The sequence below is a fragment of the Bactrocera oleae genome, chromosome 3 (genome assembly GCF_042242935.1).
Source record: "Bactrocera oleae isolate idBacOlea1 chromosome 3, idBacOlea1, whole genome shotgun sequence".
Classification (NCBI taxonomy): Eukaryota; Metazoa; Arthropoda; class Insecta; order Diptera; family Tephritidae; genus Bactrocera; species Bactrocera oleae.
Genome location: NC_091537.1, coordinates 47,321,327 through 47,339,809, shown reverse-complemented (window position 1 = coordinate 47,339,809; position 18,483 = coordinate 47,321,327). Strand labels below are relative to the sequence as shown.

General features: G+C 33.6%; 1 protein-coding gene and 1 pseudogene across 9 annotated transcripts in view; one reads left to right on the top strand and one right to left on the bottom strand.

Annotated features, from left to right (window-relative positions):
- Positions 1–18,483, bottom strand: part of Pka-C1 (Protein kinase, cAMP-dependent, catalytic subunit 1) — a 131,485-nt gene that overhangs the window by 69,757 nt on the left and 43,245 nt on the right. For 7 of the 9 annotated variants that reach the window (XM_014243205.3, XM_014243204.3, XM_014243197.3 and 4 more), the window contains exon 2: positions 6,415–8,234. In XM_014243205.3, coding sequence (XP_014098680.1) covers positions 6,903–7,964 — 1,062 coding nt within the window. In that variant the 5' untranslated portion in view covers positions 7,965–8,234 and the 3' untranslated portion in view covers positions 6,415–6,902. Of the gene's footprint in view, positions 1–6,414; positions 8,235–18,483 lie in introns of those variants that run through there. The other 2 variants (XR_011395235.1, XM_070106595.1) reach the window with 1 other exon arrangement.
- Positions 17,311–18,054, top strand: LOC138856054 (uncharacterized; annotated as a pseudogene).

The window sequence follows — 18,483 nt, the reverse complement described above, 5'->3', positions numbered from 1 at the left end:
TGCGCGATAATGGTCGCCATTGACGGTTACGTTTTCATCGGCATCATTTTTGAAGTTATATGGACCGATGATGATGATTCCACCGGCCCACAAACCACACCTAACCGTTGTTTTTTCTTGATGAAATGGCAGCTCTTGAATTTCTTCAAGTTGCTGTTCGTCTTAAATGCCGCAATTTTGCTTGTTTACATACCCATTGAGCTAGAAATAGACCTCATCACTGAACAAAATCTGGCTTGAAAACGTCGGATCTTCTTGGAACTTAGTAAATAATTAAAAATTTAATTAATAATAATTAAAATGTTTAAAATCTTTTTAAAACTTCCAATATTACTCATTCTGAGAAACTAGTGTATTTAATGCACAGGTATCCGGTAATTTCTATGAACAAATTTAATTTTCATTTCTTTCTCTTTCATTTTACTAATTTCTTTCTATGCTGCTAATTAATTGTAAAGTCAGGGATGTTGACTGAGTTTTTCACGACACTGAGATAAACTCTTCAATCCATTTCTATACATAACATGGGTATAAAAATCTTTGAATGAACAAAATATGCTCGCCTTAAAATCAAAGGGAGAGCTTGGACGATAACAATATCTTATTATATGGATTCGCGACACAAACGTTACTAAAAATTAATAGACATTCATAGGAGTAAATATCGCATAAAACGTAATAATAAGCTTAACGAAAAACTTTATTAAAACAGTTCAAATAAATTAAAATGAAAATAGTTCAGAGATACTAATAAGTAGTTCCGTTGGTTAGAAATCGATTCAATTCTGAAAATTTCCAATGTCATACCAACTAGTAGTAACTCCCTCTTAATTTAATTTTTGTTGTACAAAACAAATGAATTTGACTTGGTTTAGTGCTTCGAATTTTAGCCAAGAAATCGTGGAACCTATAAACATCCTAAAAACTTTTTTCATAACGATCTACTTAATATTAAACAGGCTAGGATGATATAAGTGTATTCGGTATATATACAAGTATACTTGTATTATCAAGGCAAATATGCAAGATTTTTAATTATATAATTAAAAATCAAATTATAACTAAAAGAAATAATACAGACAAGGAAAGGATATTTGCAAGAACCAAGAGGAGATAGGCCAACGTTTTGAAATATTCTATATTTAATTTTTTTTAAGGGGTTAAGGGCATGAAAAATTTTTTTGCTATTAAATCATGTTATTTTACAAAAGTAGTAATATGGCATTATTATACAAAGTTTTGAATTGAAGTCACGAAAATTTCAAAAAAACAATTTTAATTTCCAAAGTTATAGCTGTCTGTATTGACCAAGTTCCAAAAAAAGGTTATAAGTCCTTGGAGATTCATCTAAAATTAATCGGATAAAAAAAATTTGTTTTACAAATAGATAATCCTGGGCCTGATCGAAGCTTAGAAATGTTTGAAAAAAAATCTTCGATCAGGTCCGAGTTTATTATGTATTCTAAAAGCTGTATAAATTTTAAATAAATCTATTTAGGGTTTTCGAGATACAGTTGTCACTAGTTCGAAAAACATAGTTTTAAGAAAAACGCATTTAAAGCTTCTTGCAGCTGCCGCTAGCTACCTGCTCCTGAGCGCTTTAAAGTGCCCGAGCACTCTTTGATATTTGTCGAAGAACTCAAAATGTAAAAAAAAAAATTTATTTTTTGAAAATTCTGACTACATTTAACCCCTTAAACCATATTGTGATTAATAAAACAAGTGTGCTTTATTTCATCAAAATATTTTATATTGGACCATATATACAAAGGTATATATTAAGTTTAACTGGTCTAAACTTGCTTTTTCTAGTTTGGCATTTTACTAAATTAGACTCAAGAAAATGTTTCCATTTTTTTATTACTCACATTTTCTCAGCTTTACTTTATTTTTGTTCCTATTTTTCCATTTGAGCAATTCGCCATACACGACAGACTTGTATGCACAAGGATCGTAAAAAATCGGAAATTTATTATTAACGAATAATTTTTCTAATAATTAAAACAGCAATTTGCTTTTCACCTTTTTCACTCTTGCAACATGTCGCTACAGAGTATGATAGCTTTGTTCAATTAACAGTTAACCTAAAACTAATAGAGATAGATATGGAGTATATACAATATATAAATGATCACGATTAAGAGACGAGTTGAAATTCGGGTCACTGTCTGTCCGTGCAAGCGATAACTTGCGTACAAATTGAGATATTCTGATGAAACTTGGTACACATATTCTTTGGCCAATGGGCGCAATCGGACCATGGACCATACGAGTTGTCGCTGTAGCCAGACACCTGTAAGTCAAAACTTATTTAAAAGTGGGTGTGACCCCGCCCCTAAAAGGTTTAATGTACATATCCTCCAAACCGCAAAGCTAAATCAACCAAATTTTCTGAGAAGCAATTTTAGCACCTCTTTAAACTCTGTGCAAAAGTGTAAAACCATACAATAACCACGCCGACTCCCACCATACCACCACACCATATTAAACCTTTAATTCCATCTGATTCTTTCACTTTCCAGAATACAAATCAAACATCAATGAGTTTATCAGAATAAATTGCATAATTTAATAAAAAAAAAATTTGGCAACACTTGAAGGTGTTTCACAAGGCTTTGACCCTTGAAGTAGTAGTGAAGTGGTGAAGAGTATGAAATGTTCGTTTACACCCGAACTTAGCTCTACTTTACTTGTTTTGATTATTTTTTTTTTCGCAATCAACAAAAAAAATTAACAATTTAAATTAGGTCATCAGGTTAGCAGATATCACTCTTTTTAATATTATTTAAAGTTTTTTGCCAAGAACATATTTAAACATTCGTATATTACTTTAATAATGAGTCGATCCCGTCTTGTTGAGAATGATCTCTAATATCCGATTAGGTTGCCATTCGTACAATTTTCCAATGTCATTTAGGGAAATTGATGGCCAAGCATTTTTAAGTAATACCTTCAACTAATTCGTCTTTGGTGGAATAATGCCGACCACACTCGAAAACTGTGCAAGCCAACCATCTCCACACCTTTTCTATTATATTGATAACAGTTGAGTAAGCCGCCCACTGGTTTAAATCGACGTTTTATCCTTCAATCTCAGACTTAAACACCGGGAGGTGTGAATACGTGCTTCATCGTGAAAAGTTCCAAACAGATTTTTAAAATGGAGAAAAGCAGTTTTCAGTACGATTTTATACGCGTTTGCATTCATATTGGTATTCAAAAATTGCACGCACCATTTTAGAAGATGGCTCCCCACACCTCCCACACGACAATGTAGTCGTTCTAACTGATTTTAACACCAGCATTTGCCAGAATCTTGGCAGTCGATTCAGGAGAGTTGCATGATTTTCTCAAAATTGCTTTCTTGTTTACATCGAAAATAAATGTATTGTTATATTTCGATCGGTAGCAATTTTCCTTTAGAATAGAGCACTTAAGCAATACAAAAAACTTGGTATCAATACGTATTTAAACCTTGAAGATAAATGCAAATCAAATTGCATATGCTAACCTGATGACGCTAAAATAATGCATACTTTTCGACTAAAAAGAACAGAAAACAAGTAAGGAAGGGCTAAGTTCGGATGTAACCGAACATTTTATACTCTCGCAAAGTTAAATGGTATACTCGTTTGAGATTTCTTTGTGGATTTGCTGATATTTTCGGTAGAAGGTCAACTATAGGCACTGGGGTCCACATATTTAGTACTTAGGGGCTTGAACAGTTTTGGTTCGATTTAGACAATTTTTGGCCACAAGGTGGCATACTTTAAACCTATTATTCACGCAAAGTTTTACCCCGATATAATCATTGTTGCTTGATATGCATAGTGGAAAGTAAAAGAATCAGATGGAATTGAAAATGGTGTTATATGGGAAATAGGCGTGGTTGTAGTCCGATTTCGCCCATTTTCGCACTAAAACTTAGAAATATAAAAATAACGTTATGTACCGAGTTTTGTTGAAATTGGTGAAGCAGATCTCAAGATATGGGTTTTCATCTAAAAGTGAGCGGTGCCACGCCCACTGACTAATTTCGAACGCGGCTCCTACAAAGTCATCTCATACCATCCCAGAGATAAAATTTAATGTCTCTGGCGTGTTTAGTGCTTGATTTATCGCGCTTTTAGTAGTTTTCAACAGTACCGTTATATGGGGAGTGGGCGGAGTTGCCACCTGATTTCAACTATTTTCACAATATTCGTAGAGGTTCTAAAAAAATTTGCTTCCTGTGAATTTTTATATTATAGCATTAGCGGTTTAGGAGATATGCACAATAAACCTATTAGAGGCGGGACCACGCCCACTTAAAAAAAAAATTGTAACTGCAGATGCCCCTCCCTAATGTGATCCTGTGTACCAAATAACAGTCTTATATCTTATTGCGGAGCTTAGTTATAGCAACTTATGTGTTTTTGATTAATGGCGTTTTGTGGGCGTGGCAGTGGTCCGATTACGCCCATCTGCAATACCAACCGTCTCACGGTACCAAGAATGTCTACCAAGTTTCATAAAGATATCTCAATTTTTACTCAAGTTACAGCTTTATATATATATAACCCTATATCTAACTCGATTAGTTTTAGGTGATACAAACAACCGTTAGGTGAACAAAACTATTATACTCTGTAGCAACAGGTTGCGAGAATATAAAAATAGCAAATACCATATAACTTTCTTATCGCATGTTTTCTTTACCAGTGATTGTTCATTCATTCATTGTTTTATATCCTTTGCGCACAGGATTTAATTGATCAATTAACCAGCCTTTGCTCGATTAAAGCGCTAATTAAGATCGATTTACCATACACATTAAAAATCTTATTTTACTACATTAATTCTTAATCGAATTCAAACCGAGTTGAAACTGGAATGCAACTTTGCGGGTTGTTGTAATTTGGCAGTGAGAAAAGACTATTAGGCTGATTCTTACCTGGTGACGCGCAGTGTATGTTGTGTATGACCACTTTAGAGAGGAAAAAACCATTTGATTTACATTTTTCACAATTTTAACAAAAGATTATTGGAATTGTATAAACATCATTTAATAAATTACCCTGTCAGCCACGGCTAACCACCTTCCCCAGAAATTTCAATTAACATATTTGTCATTAGTGTCAATAGAAAAATCCCAAAATGGAAACTAAAAATTCGAATGACAAATGCAAGTAATTTGCGTTTGTAAAACACACAAGGGAAGTAAATTGAGAAAATTGTGTAATTTCATTAATGTATATTTTAAATTATTTTATTTTTTAGTACAAATAAAGTTATTAATCTATCTAACTGTGGGTCAGACAATGACAGTGGCCTTTATTAAAGGTTTACCAATTTTACGCTAAATTGAAGATAACCGGTGCCACCAATAATACCAAGGTAAGCACATAAGCTTGAATTTATAATACTACATATATGCTTAGCAATAAAAATACCATTTTTATTTAATGCACTATCAGATTCGATAAATCACTTGCTGATGCTTCGAAAAAATTATCGCAAGAAAAAGAAGTGAAGAAATTGTAAAACTTCGAGGCACGTTTTTGGGTTATGATTTTATTCAAGAGAGTGAGCCATTGAAAGCTGGGAATGAAATGATGGCCGTTTTGCGGATTTGATAGTTTCTTACTTTTTTCTGAATCGATAAACTAAGATATTTTGTATTAAATATATCATCCTTATTGAATGGTAAACTTCGTGTGAATAAATCAGTCCCATTAATTTTTATTTTCACGCGAACGAAAAATTCCGGTAACATATGGTTTTGTTTTGATTTATTCTATATTATTTTAAGGAATAATGGATTTAAAAAAACTTCTTGAATGATCCCACATTAGGTAGCAACTTGAAAATCGATGATTACGTTTTTTCATTCTGAAATCGATAGGCCTTAGTTCATATAAACAAGTCCTTAAAATCAAGTCACTATCAATTTTGTGAGCAAATTTCATGGTTTACATGAAACAAATTACATTTACGATTAAGATTTAATGTTTGTAACTGAGTTTGTACGAAATTAAATAAATAATTTAAAATTTAAATTTTTTATACAATTTTAAAAATATTTTAAATTAGAAATTCGAAATTGCAACCCTGGATCAGTGGCGATTAGGGAAATTAAAACATCTCAGCTATGTATATGTTTTTAAGGAGAAAGTGGTGAAGACTTTCATGCCGTTTGCTTAACAAGTTTTTTAACCACTTTTGGCTGGCAGCGTATTAAATCACTTATTATGTAACAAATGTATGGTAAATGTATTATGTAAGAAATTTTACGTCGAAACGTCAATAATAAGAATTTGGCTTTCTTGGCCATCTTACAATAAAATTATTATTTGTTTTATTATCAGACACGCGACTTATCATATATGAAATATAGTTAACATAAATAATTAAATGTAAATGCTTTATACATACGTATATCATTTTGTTGATGAATCCAAGTATGTTCATACGGGTCCAAATTTCTCATGCTTGTTATGTTGTTAGCTATTAAGGATAGATTACAGCAACGAAATAGATATTTATGAGCGTATATTATGTTTCAACAACATTCAATTTATTTAAGTTTTATGATGCTCCCGTTGTTACGATTCGATTTTACGGCACGACAAAAAATTTATAGGAAATCGCTTGAAATTTGTCTTTTAATATTTTTTATTGCAATTTTCAAATAAGAAGCACTGCTTCATTTTAAAGTACTCTCACTTTTAACAATCTTGGTTTAAATTATTAGTTTAAAAATAATTATTTGTAGGTAGATTTCAGGAGACCATTAAATTTCCCGATATCCAAGGTAAAATATATCGGGTGTAACTATAAAGTACATTGTTTACGTTTATATTGTTAATAATGCTCGCGATTCTGCTACTCCGCAATAGCATGAAAAAAATTACATAACACAATTAGAATTCAGCAAACTCCTTGGCACATTTTTCTGTGCTAGAAATCCGCAGTGCCTCTTCTTCGTAGTCGTCAAAATTACTAGTATCACCAGGTCCTTTACACCGAGGAATAAATGGTGCTTCAATTTTTTTTTGAAAGATTGCTATCCAGTCTGTTGAGGCAAACCACTTTTGGTTTTTAATATCATTTACGCCTGCTTTCAAATTACCGTAACGCTTTGTCAGGTCGACTTGTAATAAATTACGTAATAAGTCTTTCAAGTCAGAGCCAAAATGCGAGGGAAAACGTACTTTTCCTGATACGATTTTTTCATATATTTGAATAGGTTGGTCGGCAAAAAATGGCGGATAGCCCGCTGCCATTTCATATACAAGTACTCCGAGAGCCCACCAATCAACTGCTTTGTTATAACCTTTAGACAATATAATCTCCGGAGCAAGGTATTCAGGAGTACCACATAGTGTCCATGTGCGCCCTTTTACGCGCTTAGCGAAACCAAAATCAGTAACTTTCAGATAGCCTTGTGAGTCAATCAATAAATTTTCCGGTTTCAAATCTCTATAAATTAAATCAAGATAGTGAAGGTATTCAAAAGCCAGCACGATCTGAGCAGCGTAAAAACGTGAATGGACTTCTGAAAAACGACCTACTTTACGTAAATGCGAAAACATTTCTCCGCCAGGGACATATTCTAAAACCATGTACAAATTGGAATTATCCTTGAAATGATATCGAAGAGAAACTAGGAACGGAAACTGAATAGCCTGAAGTATGCGCTTTTCATTCAAAGTATGCTCAACTTGTTTAAGTTTAACAACCTTTTGCTTGTCAAGAATTTTCATAGCGTAATAATCTTTTGTCGGTTTGTGTTGAACAATCATCACACGTCCAAAGGACCCAGTGCCCAACGTCTTAATGCGTTCAAAATCATCCAAGCACGCAGTATTTGTTGGATTTCGGCGCCATTTATCTTCAAATTCTTCTTTTGCTTGTTCAAGAAACTCTTTAACTGTCTCTGCAGCATCTACTTTTTTATTAGATGTAGTAGCGTTATTTCCCATTTTGGAAAATGTGATAACTGACGAAAGCCAAACACGTATTTATTTTTGCAATTTTGTAGATATCAAAACATAAGTTTTTACGAATTTTCTTAAAAATATATTTAAGGGATTTTCCAAAGCCAAATGTGTATAATTTTCAGTTGCAAAGGAAGATACTTCCAGGTGACACAATTTACGTAATCTTGGTATTCTTTTTAGTTATTTTCTTTTCTCTTCAACATATTAAGCAATGTTTTTGCCAAAGATAATTCCTTAAGGTAGCTAGTATACCTGAAAATAGAAAAAAAATTGATTAAATCATAATATATTGCACTAAACATTTGTTTCAAATTGGAGTGTTTTCAATTAATAAAATTTCAAAAGTCGTATGTATATCTCATATCAGAATGTGCGGAAAAAAGAACGCTGCGTTTCATATCTCAATATAGAGACAATATTCTTATCAATCAGATTTGTGGCAAGGTATGTACTCGCTTATAAAGTACCAGTTCGTCCTTGTATTGTATCAAAGCAAGCTAGCTTTATTTTCAAAAGTAAACAAAATTATCAAAATGTTCATAAAGCCCTGTCAACAATGAATTTTTAAAGTTTTTAAACAAAACGAAGTAAATTTATGACTAGGCCACTTTCAATTCTGTTAAATTCAATACCAGAGTTGTTTTACAGATTTTAGATGCTGCTTAACTAATGTCAATGGCTCTAATGATAATTGACTTATGAAGATTAAAATACAATTTTTTTTTTACTTTTATTAAAAACAAACAATATAATGCAATTGACGTTTTCGAAATATACATACATGTGTTAGTGTCGTGGTGTTACTTTACTTTAACCCTTACACTTATTTAACGAAATTGGCAATACTATCAAGGGTCTAAAAAAATTATAGTTTAATGCGAAAACTCCTGTAAACCTCTTCACTTCTGTGAAAAAGAGATTAAAACTAAAGCGAAAGATTACCAGCAAGTTGTTTTAAAAGGTGTGATAAAGCTGTTAAGCAATACTCTCTTCGATAAAGAGCCTTGGATCTTCCATTAAATTTATTTGCATAATGTGGCACCTTCTTTTGTTTTTATTTCGTATACTTATTACTACCATAAGTTCTGTTGCTTTCTGTTGTTTTCTGCAGCGGATACTTTCATGCCCGTTGACCGCGCGCCTATTCAAGCGCGTTGTCAGAAGACGTGTGGAGACCATCTCGAATTAGACTTGACATTCATCTCGGAAATATCCATTTTTGTTTCTAGAAGGATTTCTGCGAATGCGTTCCGTAAACCGTTTTTATACTCTCGCAACCTGTTGCTACAGAGTATAATAGTTTTGTTCACCTAACGGTTGTTTGTATCACCTAAAACTAATCGAGTTAGATATAGGGTTATATATATAAAAATGATCAGGATGAAGAGACAAGTTGAAATCCGGGTGACTGTCTGTCCGTCCGTCCCACCGTCCGTCCGTGCAAGCTCTAACTTGAGTAAAAATTGAGATATCTTTATGAAACTTGGTAGACATGTTTCTTGTTACCGTGAGACGGTTGGTATTGCAGATGGGCGTAATCGGACCACTGCCACGCCCACAAAACGCCATTAATCAAAAACAAATAACTTGCCATAACTAAGCTCCGCAATAAGATACAAGACTGTTATTTGGTACACAGGATCACATTAGGGAGGGGCATCTGCAGTTAAAACATTTTTTTTAAAGTGGGCGTGGTCCCGCCTCCTATAGGTTTAATGTGCATATCTCCTAAGCCGCTAATGCTATAACAACAAAATTCACTAGAAGCAAATGTTTTTAGCACTTTTATTGACGGTGTGAAAATAGTTGAAATCGGGTGGCAACTCCACCCACTCCCCATATAACGGTACTGTTAAAAACTACTAAAAGCGCGATAAATCAAGCACTAAACACGCCAGAGACATTAAATTTTATCTCTGAAATGGTATAAGATGACTTTATAGGAACCGCGTTCAAAATTAGACAGTGGGCGTGGCACAGCCCACTTTTAGGTGAAAACCCATATCTTGAGATCTGCTCAACCGATTTCAACTAAATTCGGTGCATAACGTTCTTCTCATGTTTCTATGTCATAGTGCGAAAATGGGCGAAATCGGACTACAACCACGCTTACTTCCCATGTAACACCATTTTCAATTCCATCTGATTCTTTCACTTTCCACTATGCAAATCAGGTAACAATGATTATATCGGGGTAAAACTTTGCGTGAATAATGCAATTAAAGTATGCCACCTTGCGGCCAAAAATTGTCCAAATCGAACCAAAACTGTTCAAACCCCTAATTACTAAATATGTGGACCCCAGTGCCTATAGTTCACCTTCTACCGAAAATATCAGTCAATCCACAAAGAAATCTCAAACGAGTATACCATTTGACTTTGCGAGAGTATAAAATGTTCGGTTACATCCGAACTTAGCCCTTCCTTACTTGTTATGTCTGAATTTGTTCGAATTACTGAAGGACGACCACTTCTCTTTCTATCATCAATTGTAGACGTTTGGAGAAAAACGATCAATAATGCGGTAAACAAAATTGTCGAAATATTAAGTTTTTTTTTTAAAACTCATTTATATAAATATATATTTCCACACATGTATAAAGCAGTCATAGAAATACGATTTTCATTACCCCCCCACTTCATAGTTAATAAGCGAAAGCAAGCACTGGGCTGATTGTTATATACATTGTGACCAGAAAGTTTCCAGAAATTGTAAATTAAACGAAAAATTTTTAATCTTCAGCAATATTTATTTTATCGCACTCAAAATATGCTTCTTCTGAATCAATACACATATGCCACCTCTTTTTCTAATCATCGAAACATGCCTTTTAGGTGCTGTCCGGGATCGCCTTCAGTTCCCTCTGCGAATTTTCTTTTACAGCCTCAATCGAGTCGAAACGGGTTCCACAGAGTGATAGCATGAGTGAGAGCATGGGGCGAAATCCGGTTCAGCGCGGGTAATTTAAATGACAGCTTCCACAATGTCTGAGTAAACACTACATAAAAACTAAAGGACTTTTTTCTGTGAATCGCTGCATGCATTGTGACCTTTGTAACAGAATTTTTGACAAGACTAAGCATAATGATGCGTATGCAGATATTAGAAAAATGAGGCCGGTATCTCCAGCTCTACTCATTTTAAATTAGCCATATATTACTAGAAGTACAAACGGAAAGTGGAAGAGACATAATTTCGTTAGTGAAACTTAGAAACTCTGCCATTCTAAGAGTTTATAATTTGTGTATCTCAATGACAATTGTTGAAAATATTGAATTTGAGAAATTAATTTTATACAAGAAAATATGCTTGTGTTTGCCACAAACTTCAAATAGTTTCTTTTGAAACGAATTAACGTCGTTTTTCGCTTAAGAAATAAATAGAAATAACTAATTTTAACTCATTTTCTTACTCGATTGCGTATACGTAACAATACTTTCCAAAAATTAATACGTGCTGTGTGTGTAAGGTATTGCGATACATTTTTTTGTTTGTTCGTAAGATATATCAATAGGCTTTCATCTCCTCCATATTTCAACCCTACAAAACACACACTGACACATACACTTGCAACCAGTATGTAGACACATGTTTTTCAGACAAATTTTTAATCGCGCACTAAAAATTGTCAAAAGTAAATTCTTTTTCTGATCCGACATGAAAATACGTTCACAAAAAGGCAAGCAGAAATTTGCATTTACTCGTTGGTTTATGAATCATCTGGGTGTAAATATGTGTATTTTAGATAAGCCTCGAATCCTTGTCGCGTGTACACAAATTGGCGCGTTGCTTGTTATTTTTTTGGTTTTTAACAAATAATTTTTGTTTCCTGGATAATTCTACTTTTTTAAAATTTATTCGTATTACACTACAAGTAGAGCAACACTTGCGCGGGTCGTATTCGATATCGCTTATGGTTCTTATGTAAGTCTGTGAGGCTCGACTTGTCGATTGTTAAACTATTTATAAATGTTAGGTCATAGATATGTAGGAGAAGAAAGTTTTAACGAGAACACGAGAATTATTTACATCCCTTCGTCAACTGTTCTTGCATTAAGTGATGAAAATCAAATCGATGATGAGAATATTGCTAACGATGAAAACTTGGAATAAACTCAAACTTGCAATGAATGCATTTAAATTCTCTGAGTTTGACGAAGAAGCTGTCTTTTTCTAAAGGAAAATATTGTTCGTAATCATGGCAAATGCTTCAGTAATTTCGGAATGACACAAAATTCGGATATTCTTTCCAATTTTAATTTTTATTCGGTAATGCCATCAAATTAATATTGAATTTCAATAATACTTAGAAACAAGTAAGAAAGTGCTAAGTTCGGATGTAACCGAACATTTTATGCTCTCGCAAAGTCAAATAGTATACTCGTTTGAGATTTCTTTGTGGATTGACTGATATTTTCGGTAGAAGGTCAACTATAGGCAATGGGATCCACATATTTAGTACTTAAGGGCTTGAACAGTTTTGGTTCGATTTAGACAATTTTTGGCCACAAGGTGGCATACTTTAATCGCATTATTCACGCCAAGTTTTATCCCGATACAGTCATTGTTGCCTGATTTGCATAGTGGAAAGTGAAAGAATCAGATGGAATTGAAAATGGTGTTATATGGGAAGTAGGCGTGGTAAAAATATGAAAGGAACTTATGCACCGAATTTGGTTGAAATTGGTGAAGCAGATCCCAAGATATGGGTTTTCACCTAAAAGTGGGCTGTGCCACGCCCACTGTCTAATTTTGAACGCGGTTCCTATAAAGTCATCGCATACCATCCCAGAGATAAAATTGAATGTCTCTGGCGTGTTTAGTGCTTGATTTATCGCGCTTTTAGTAGTTTTTAACAGTACCGTTATATGGGGAGTGGGCGGAGTTGCCACCCGATTTCAACTATTTTCACACTGTAGGTAGGTTCTAAAAACATTTGCTTCCAGTGAATTTTGTTATTATTGCATTAGCGGTTTAAGAGATATGCTCATTAAACCTATTAGGGGCGGGACCACGCCCACTTAAACAAAAAAATTTTAACTGCAGATGCCCTTCTCTAATATGATACTGTGTACTAAATAACAGTCTTATATCTTACTGCGGAGCTTAGTTATGGCAATTTATTTGTTTTTGATTAATGGCGTTTTGTGGGCGTGGCAGTGGTCCGATTACGCCAATCTGCAATACCAACCGTCTCACGGTACCAAGAAACATGTCTACCAAGTTTCATAAAGATATCTCAATTTTTACTCAAGTTACATCTTGCACGGACGGTCAGACAGTCACCCGGATTTCAACTCGTCTCTTCATCCTGATCATTTATATATATATATATAACCCTATATCTAACTCGATTAGTTTTAGGTGATACAAACAACCGTTAGGTGAACAAAACTATTATACTCTGTAGCAACAGGTTGCGAGAGTATAAAAATCTGTATACACCGGGGAACGAAATTGGAACTCTTTTTTTCTATTTTCTATTCTTTATCATCTCTCTTCGTCAAGTGTTACGAATTTTTCTCATGAATATCGAAATTTAATGTAAGTATGGATGGCATTACCGAATACAAATTGAAGTTCGATGAAAATTTTGCCATCGTAAAAAGATACTTCATTTCTAAAATTTTGATTGATCGATTCAGTTTTGATTGAGCGCGCGTCAAAGATGGAAACTAGCAAAGGAAAAATACGCTATATTTTACAGTTTTTTTGCGATAGGGGCGAAAACGCAAGCCAGGCGGCATTTTTTTCAGTACTTAGTTGTGAGAGGCACATTCGAATAAATGCTGTCATTATCGTATTTTTTAACACTACGTGAAAATTTAATTTTAACCTTTTCCTCACCTTGAGACCGTCCCAAAGCCATAGTAAAGGCAAAAGGGTGAGAATAGTCAATTGATTCTGAATTTTTTATTATTTTCACACATTCTGTACCTTGAAGTAAATAAAAATAACTATCCAAACCGAATTTATGGCCTTTTTAAGCGGTTAAACTTCGAGTGTCGGACACCGTATTACACATGTGCTGGTTATCAAGAGAATACAGCTGGGTGTTGCTTCTGTGATGATTAAATTAACTTGCTATCTAACGATCAAAAGGGCTTCGACCATCGCAAACTTAAGTCGACGTAATACGTTCACTTCTTACAGCGTTTCATTCAGTTTTTACCGTATGACAACAATAGCAACGTATCATATATAAAATGTGTTTGCGTTCATTGTGAAGAAATAAAAGTAATTTTAATTTCCCAATTGTGAATAATTTTTTGGGTTTTGCAATTTTGATTTACACTGCAGTGATAAAGAGATTTTCAACTTATTCCAATGCGAGAGCGCCTCAATATTAACATTTTGTGTTATTGCAAAAAGTCGGTTTTCAAAACTACCTTAAATAATTTTAGCTTTGGGCTGAAGTAACCATAGTGTGGTTGTTACAAAACCTGCTTTAAAATGTTATGACTAAAGAGGAACAAAACGCTTCAAAATTTTAATTTTTCTCAAAAAGTATATTCCTAGGAGTAGTAGATTGTATCGACTCTTTACGTTTGAAACACTTCACCTGGTCCCTTAATTTTATTTCAATGTTTCCAAATTGTAGCTTTTCTAGTTCAGTTTCGATATTTTACTCCACGAGCTCAACACATTTTTCACTATTCTATGGATTTCTACATAATGACTGGTTAAAAAAGTTTGAAATTATAAATAAAATAGTTTTTTTTTGCACAGTTTCCATTTTCTATTAACATTTTTCCTAAATAAATTTATTAGTATTTAAACTGCTTGTTAGCAGTTAACAATTTTTGATAGTCAACCCCACTAGCACAGAGTTGAAAACCGTACTACCAAACAAAGTTGAAGTTTGACATTTGAAGAATTTATTTTTAATTTTTTGTTGAGCCCTTTTTTTTAAAAAAACAAGTACTAAAAGGAGTCCCTAATAAAAAATTTCACTTTAATCAATTATATTCAGTGTGAGTGGAACATAATCCCTTTAGCTTACAATGTTAGCTCAATGACATGTCGTCTATACTAAATATATACCTATATATTAAATATAGGGTCTAGCAAACAGAACGACGTGATGTTAAAATTATCAAATTTGGTCAAAATGGGTTCTGATTTTTTTTTCGTTTTGCATATAATTTTATGGCATTTTTGATGTGAACAAAATGTCGGCCAAATGGCCACCACGGCTCCGTTTGCATATCTCCACCCGTACACGCCAATGAACCAATGCAGCAGCTATAATCCCCTGAATATTTGTCGTTTGATTTAACATACCCCATAGAAAATAATCTAAAGGCTTTAAATCGCATCATCTTGTCGGCCATTTGACTGCGCCATTTCTCAAAATTAATGAGTCGCAGAGTTAACATGAGGACGCGCATCGCATTGTTGGAAATAAAGATCATCCGAGTCGATTTCATCAAATTCCGAGAAAACAAGTAGGTCAACATCGTGTTATAACGCTCGCTATTATTGGCAACGGTTGATGCCGCCATGCGTTTCCTGAACCAAACGAGGATTTGACTCACCACAATAGCGACAATTTTGTTTGTTGACGAAGCCATTAAGCTAGAAATGGGCTTTAACTGAGATGATTTTTTTGAACTGTTCTAAATCTGTAAACAGACATGGCCGCCACGAGCCGTCAAAATCACGTCATCCTTATTGGTAGACGCTATATAAGGTTAAAAATAGCTATTTGTTAACGTACATTTTGTTTTTTTTTTATGTTTATATCTTTGTTTTAAAAAATTCTGTGAATTCAACAGTTTAAAAAAGACTCACCCACATTTCTATTAAAGCTCAAAGGAAAACTCAAAACATTTATCTCTGAAACATAATTTTCATGTTTTGCAAAGAATTAGTTGACCGCTTGCGATGAAAGCTATTTTGACAAGTTAGGAAGGGCTAAGTTCGGATGTAACCGAACATTGTATACTCTCGCAAAGTCAAATGGTATACTCGTTTGAGATTTCTTTGTGGATTGACTGATATTTTCGGTAGAAGGTCAACTATAGGCAGTGGGGTCCACATATTTAGTACTTAGGGGTTTGAACAGTTTTGGTTCGATTTAGACAATTTCTGGTCACAAGGTGGCATACTTTAAACGTATTATTCACGCAAAGTTTTACTCCGATATAATCATTGTTACCTGATTTGCATAGTGGAAAGTGAAAGAATCAGATGGAATTGAAAATGGTGTTACATGGGAAGTAAGCGTGGTTGTAGTTCGATTTCGCCCATTTTCGCACTATGACATAGAAACATGAAAAGAACGTTATGCACCGAATTTGGTTGAAATTGGTGAAGCAGATCCCAAGATATGGGTTTTCACCTAAAAGTGGGCGGTGACACGCCCACTGACTAATTTTGAACGCGGTTCCTATAAAGCCAATTTATACCATCTCAGAGATAAAGTTTAATGTTTCTGGCGTGTTTAGTGCTTGATTTATCGCGCTTTTAGTAGTTTTAAACAGTACCGTTATATGGGGAGTGGGCGGAGTTGCCACCCGATTTCAACTATTTTCACACCGTCAATAGAAGTGCTAAAAACATTTCCTTCTAGTGAATTTTGTTATTATAGCATTAGCGGTTTAGGAGATATGCACATTAAACCTATTAGAGGCGGGACCACGCCCACTTTTTAAAAAAAAGTTTTAACTGCAGATGCCCCTCCCTAATGTGATACCAAATAACAGTGTGTGTACCAAATAACAGTCTTGTATCTTATAGCGGAGCTTAGTTATGGCAAGTTATTTGTTTTTGATTAATGGCGTTTTGTGGGCGTGGCAGTGGTCCGATTACGCCCATCTGCAATACCAACCGTCTCACGCTACCAAGAAACATGTCTACCAAGTTTCATAAAGATATCTCAATTTTTACTCAAGTTAGAGCTTGCACGGACGGACGGACAGACAGTCACTCGGATTTCAACTCGTCTCTTCATCCTGATCATTTATATATATATAACCCTATATCTAACTCGATTAGTTTTAGGTGATACAAACAACCGTTAGGTGAACAAAACTATTATACTCTGTAGCAGCAGGTTGCGAGAGTATAAAAATGATTTATTGATATATGATGATTAATGTCAAGCCGAACATGTCAAGCTCCACATCACAAAACATTAATTCGAATAGATTTATTTATATTAATGTTAACATCATTTTAGTTATTGAAATTAGTTAAAATGTTATAAAAATGTATCCGTTATTTGCAATACTAAGCATTTGTATAAAATTATACTTGTGTATCATTTGAGGCAAAAAACATAACTGAGGATCAATATGATAGTCACAGATCGATGAGATAAAAGAAGAAAAGTAAAACGTTATTGAAATTGGCAAGCCTGAATTGTTTTTATTATTATGCATGGATATGCAAGCAGTAACATTGATTCCCCAAACAAATGCTAGTGCCTTATATTATAAAATGAAATTACAGGTACATAATTTCACTATTTACAATATCATTACTCACGAGTCTGATAATCATATTTGGGATGAGTCTGAAGGGAATCTTGTAGCGTATATTTTCACCACATGTATTGTTAAACACTTTAAGAAGTGTTTACTTTAGTCACCAGTTATTCACCACGTCATAATATTCTGAAGGCTGCAATGTCATATTGTCAAACGCATTGCTATCTTTATGAATTAAAAAAAAACATAACAATTGAGCATAAATATTTAATAGTCGGACACAGTCAATTGGAGTGCGATTTAATACATTTGCTTATACAAATAAAAATAACAACAACACCTTACTCATTCATATTTTCTAGATTACGACCCTTATCTTAAGCGTTACTCTTCTATTCGTCCAGGTAACATCATCATAATATTGAAGTTATTTATTTTAAAACAAACATTAAAGACGAATATACTATTCTTCCCCAACGATGTGCAACAAATTTTCATGACTCCCAACATGCTCCATTACATACCAACAGATTAAACATTTCTTACAAAAATTTGGAAACATCTTAATGATCTCAAATCCTTTATACCAGCAGTTTGTCACGATTTTTATACTAATTTGCCCTATGAAAAAGAATAGCAAGCTTTATGTAAAGTTTTCACCTTTATACGAATTGAATTTCATTTTCTTTAACTTTCCTTTTAATAATTATTTTTTGTTTCGGTGGTTATAAATACTTAAAAATAAAAAATATATACAATAAATTGGATAATATCCATTATATTATATTATATTATAATCTATTTAATGCCTATTATAATCAATTTAAGCAAAACTTTTTGAAAAAATTACCAAAAACAAACTTTCTATTCGAGTTACGCCCTTTTCAATTTCTGAAAAAAATAATTGTAGAAGGCTACTAATATTTTCAAGGCCAAATTTATGACAGGAATTTTCTAATATTTTTTTTTTGTGTAAACTGCCACTTAGTAAACACACTCACATATATGTATATATGGTATATGTATATATTCAGTATAACTAGCACTAAGATCTATGTAACAAGTG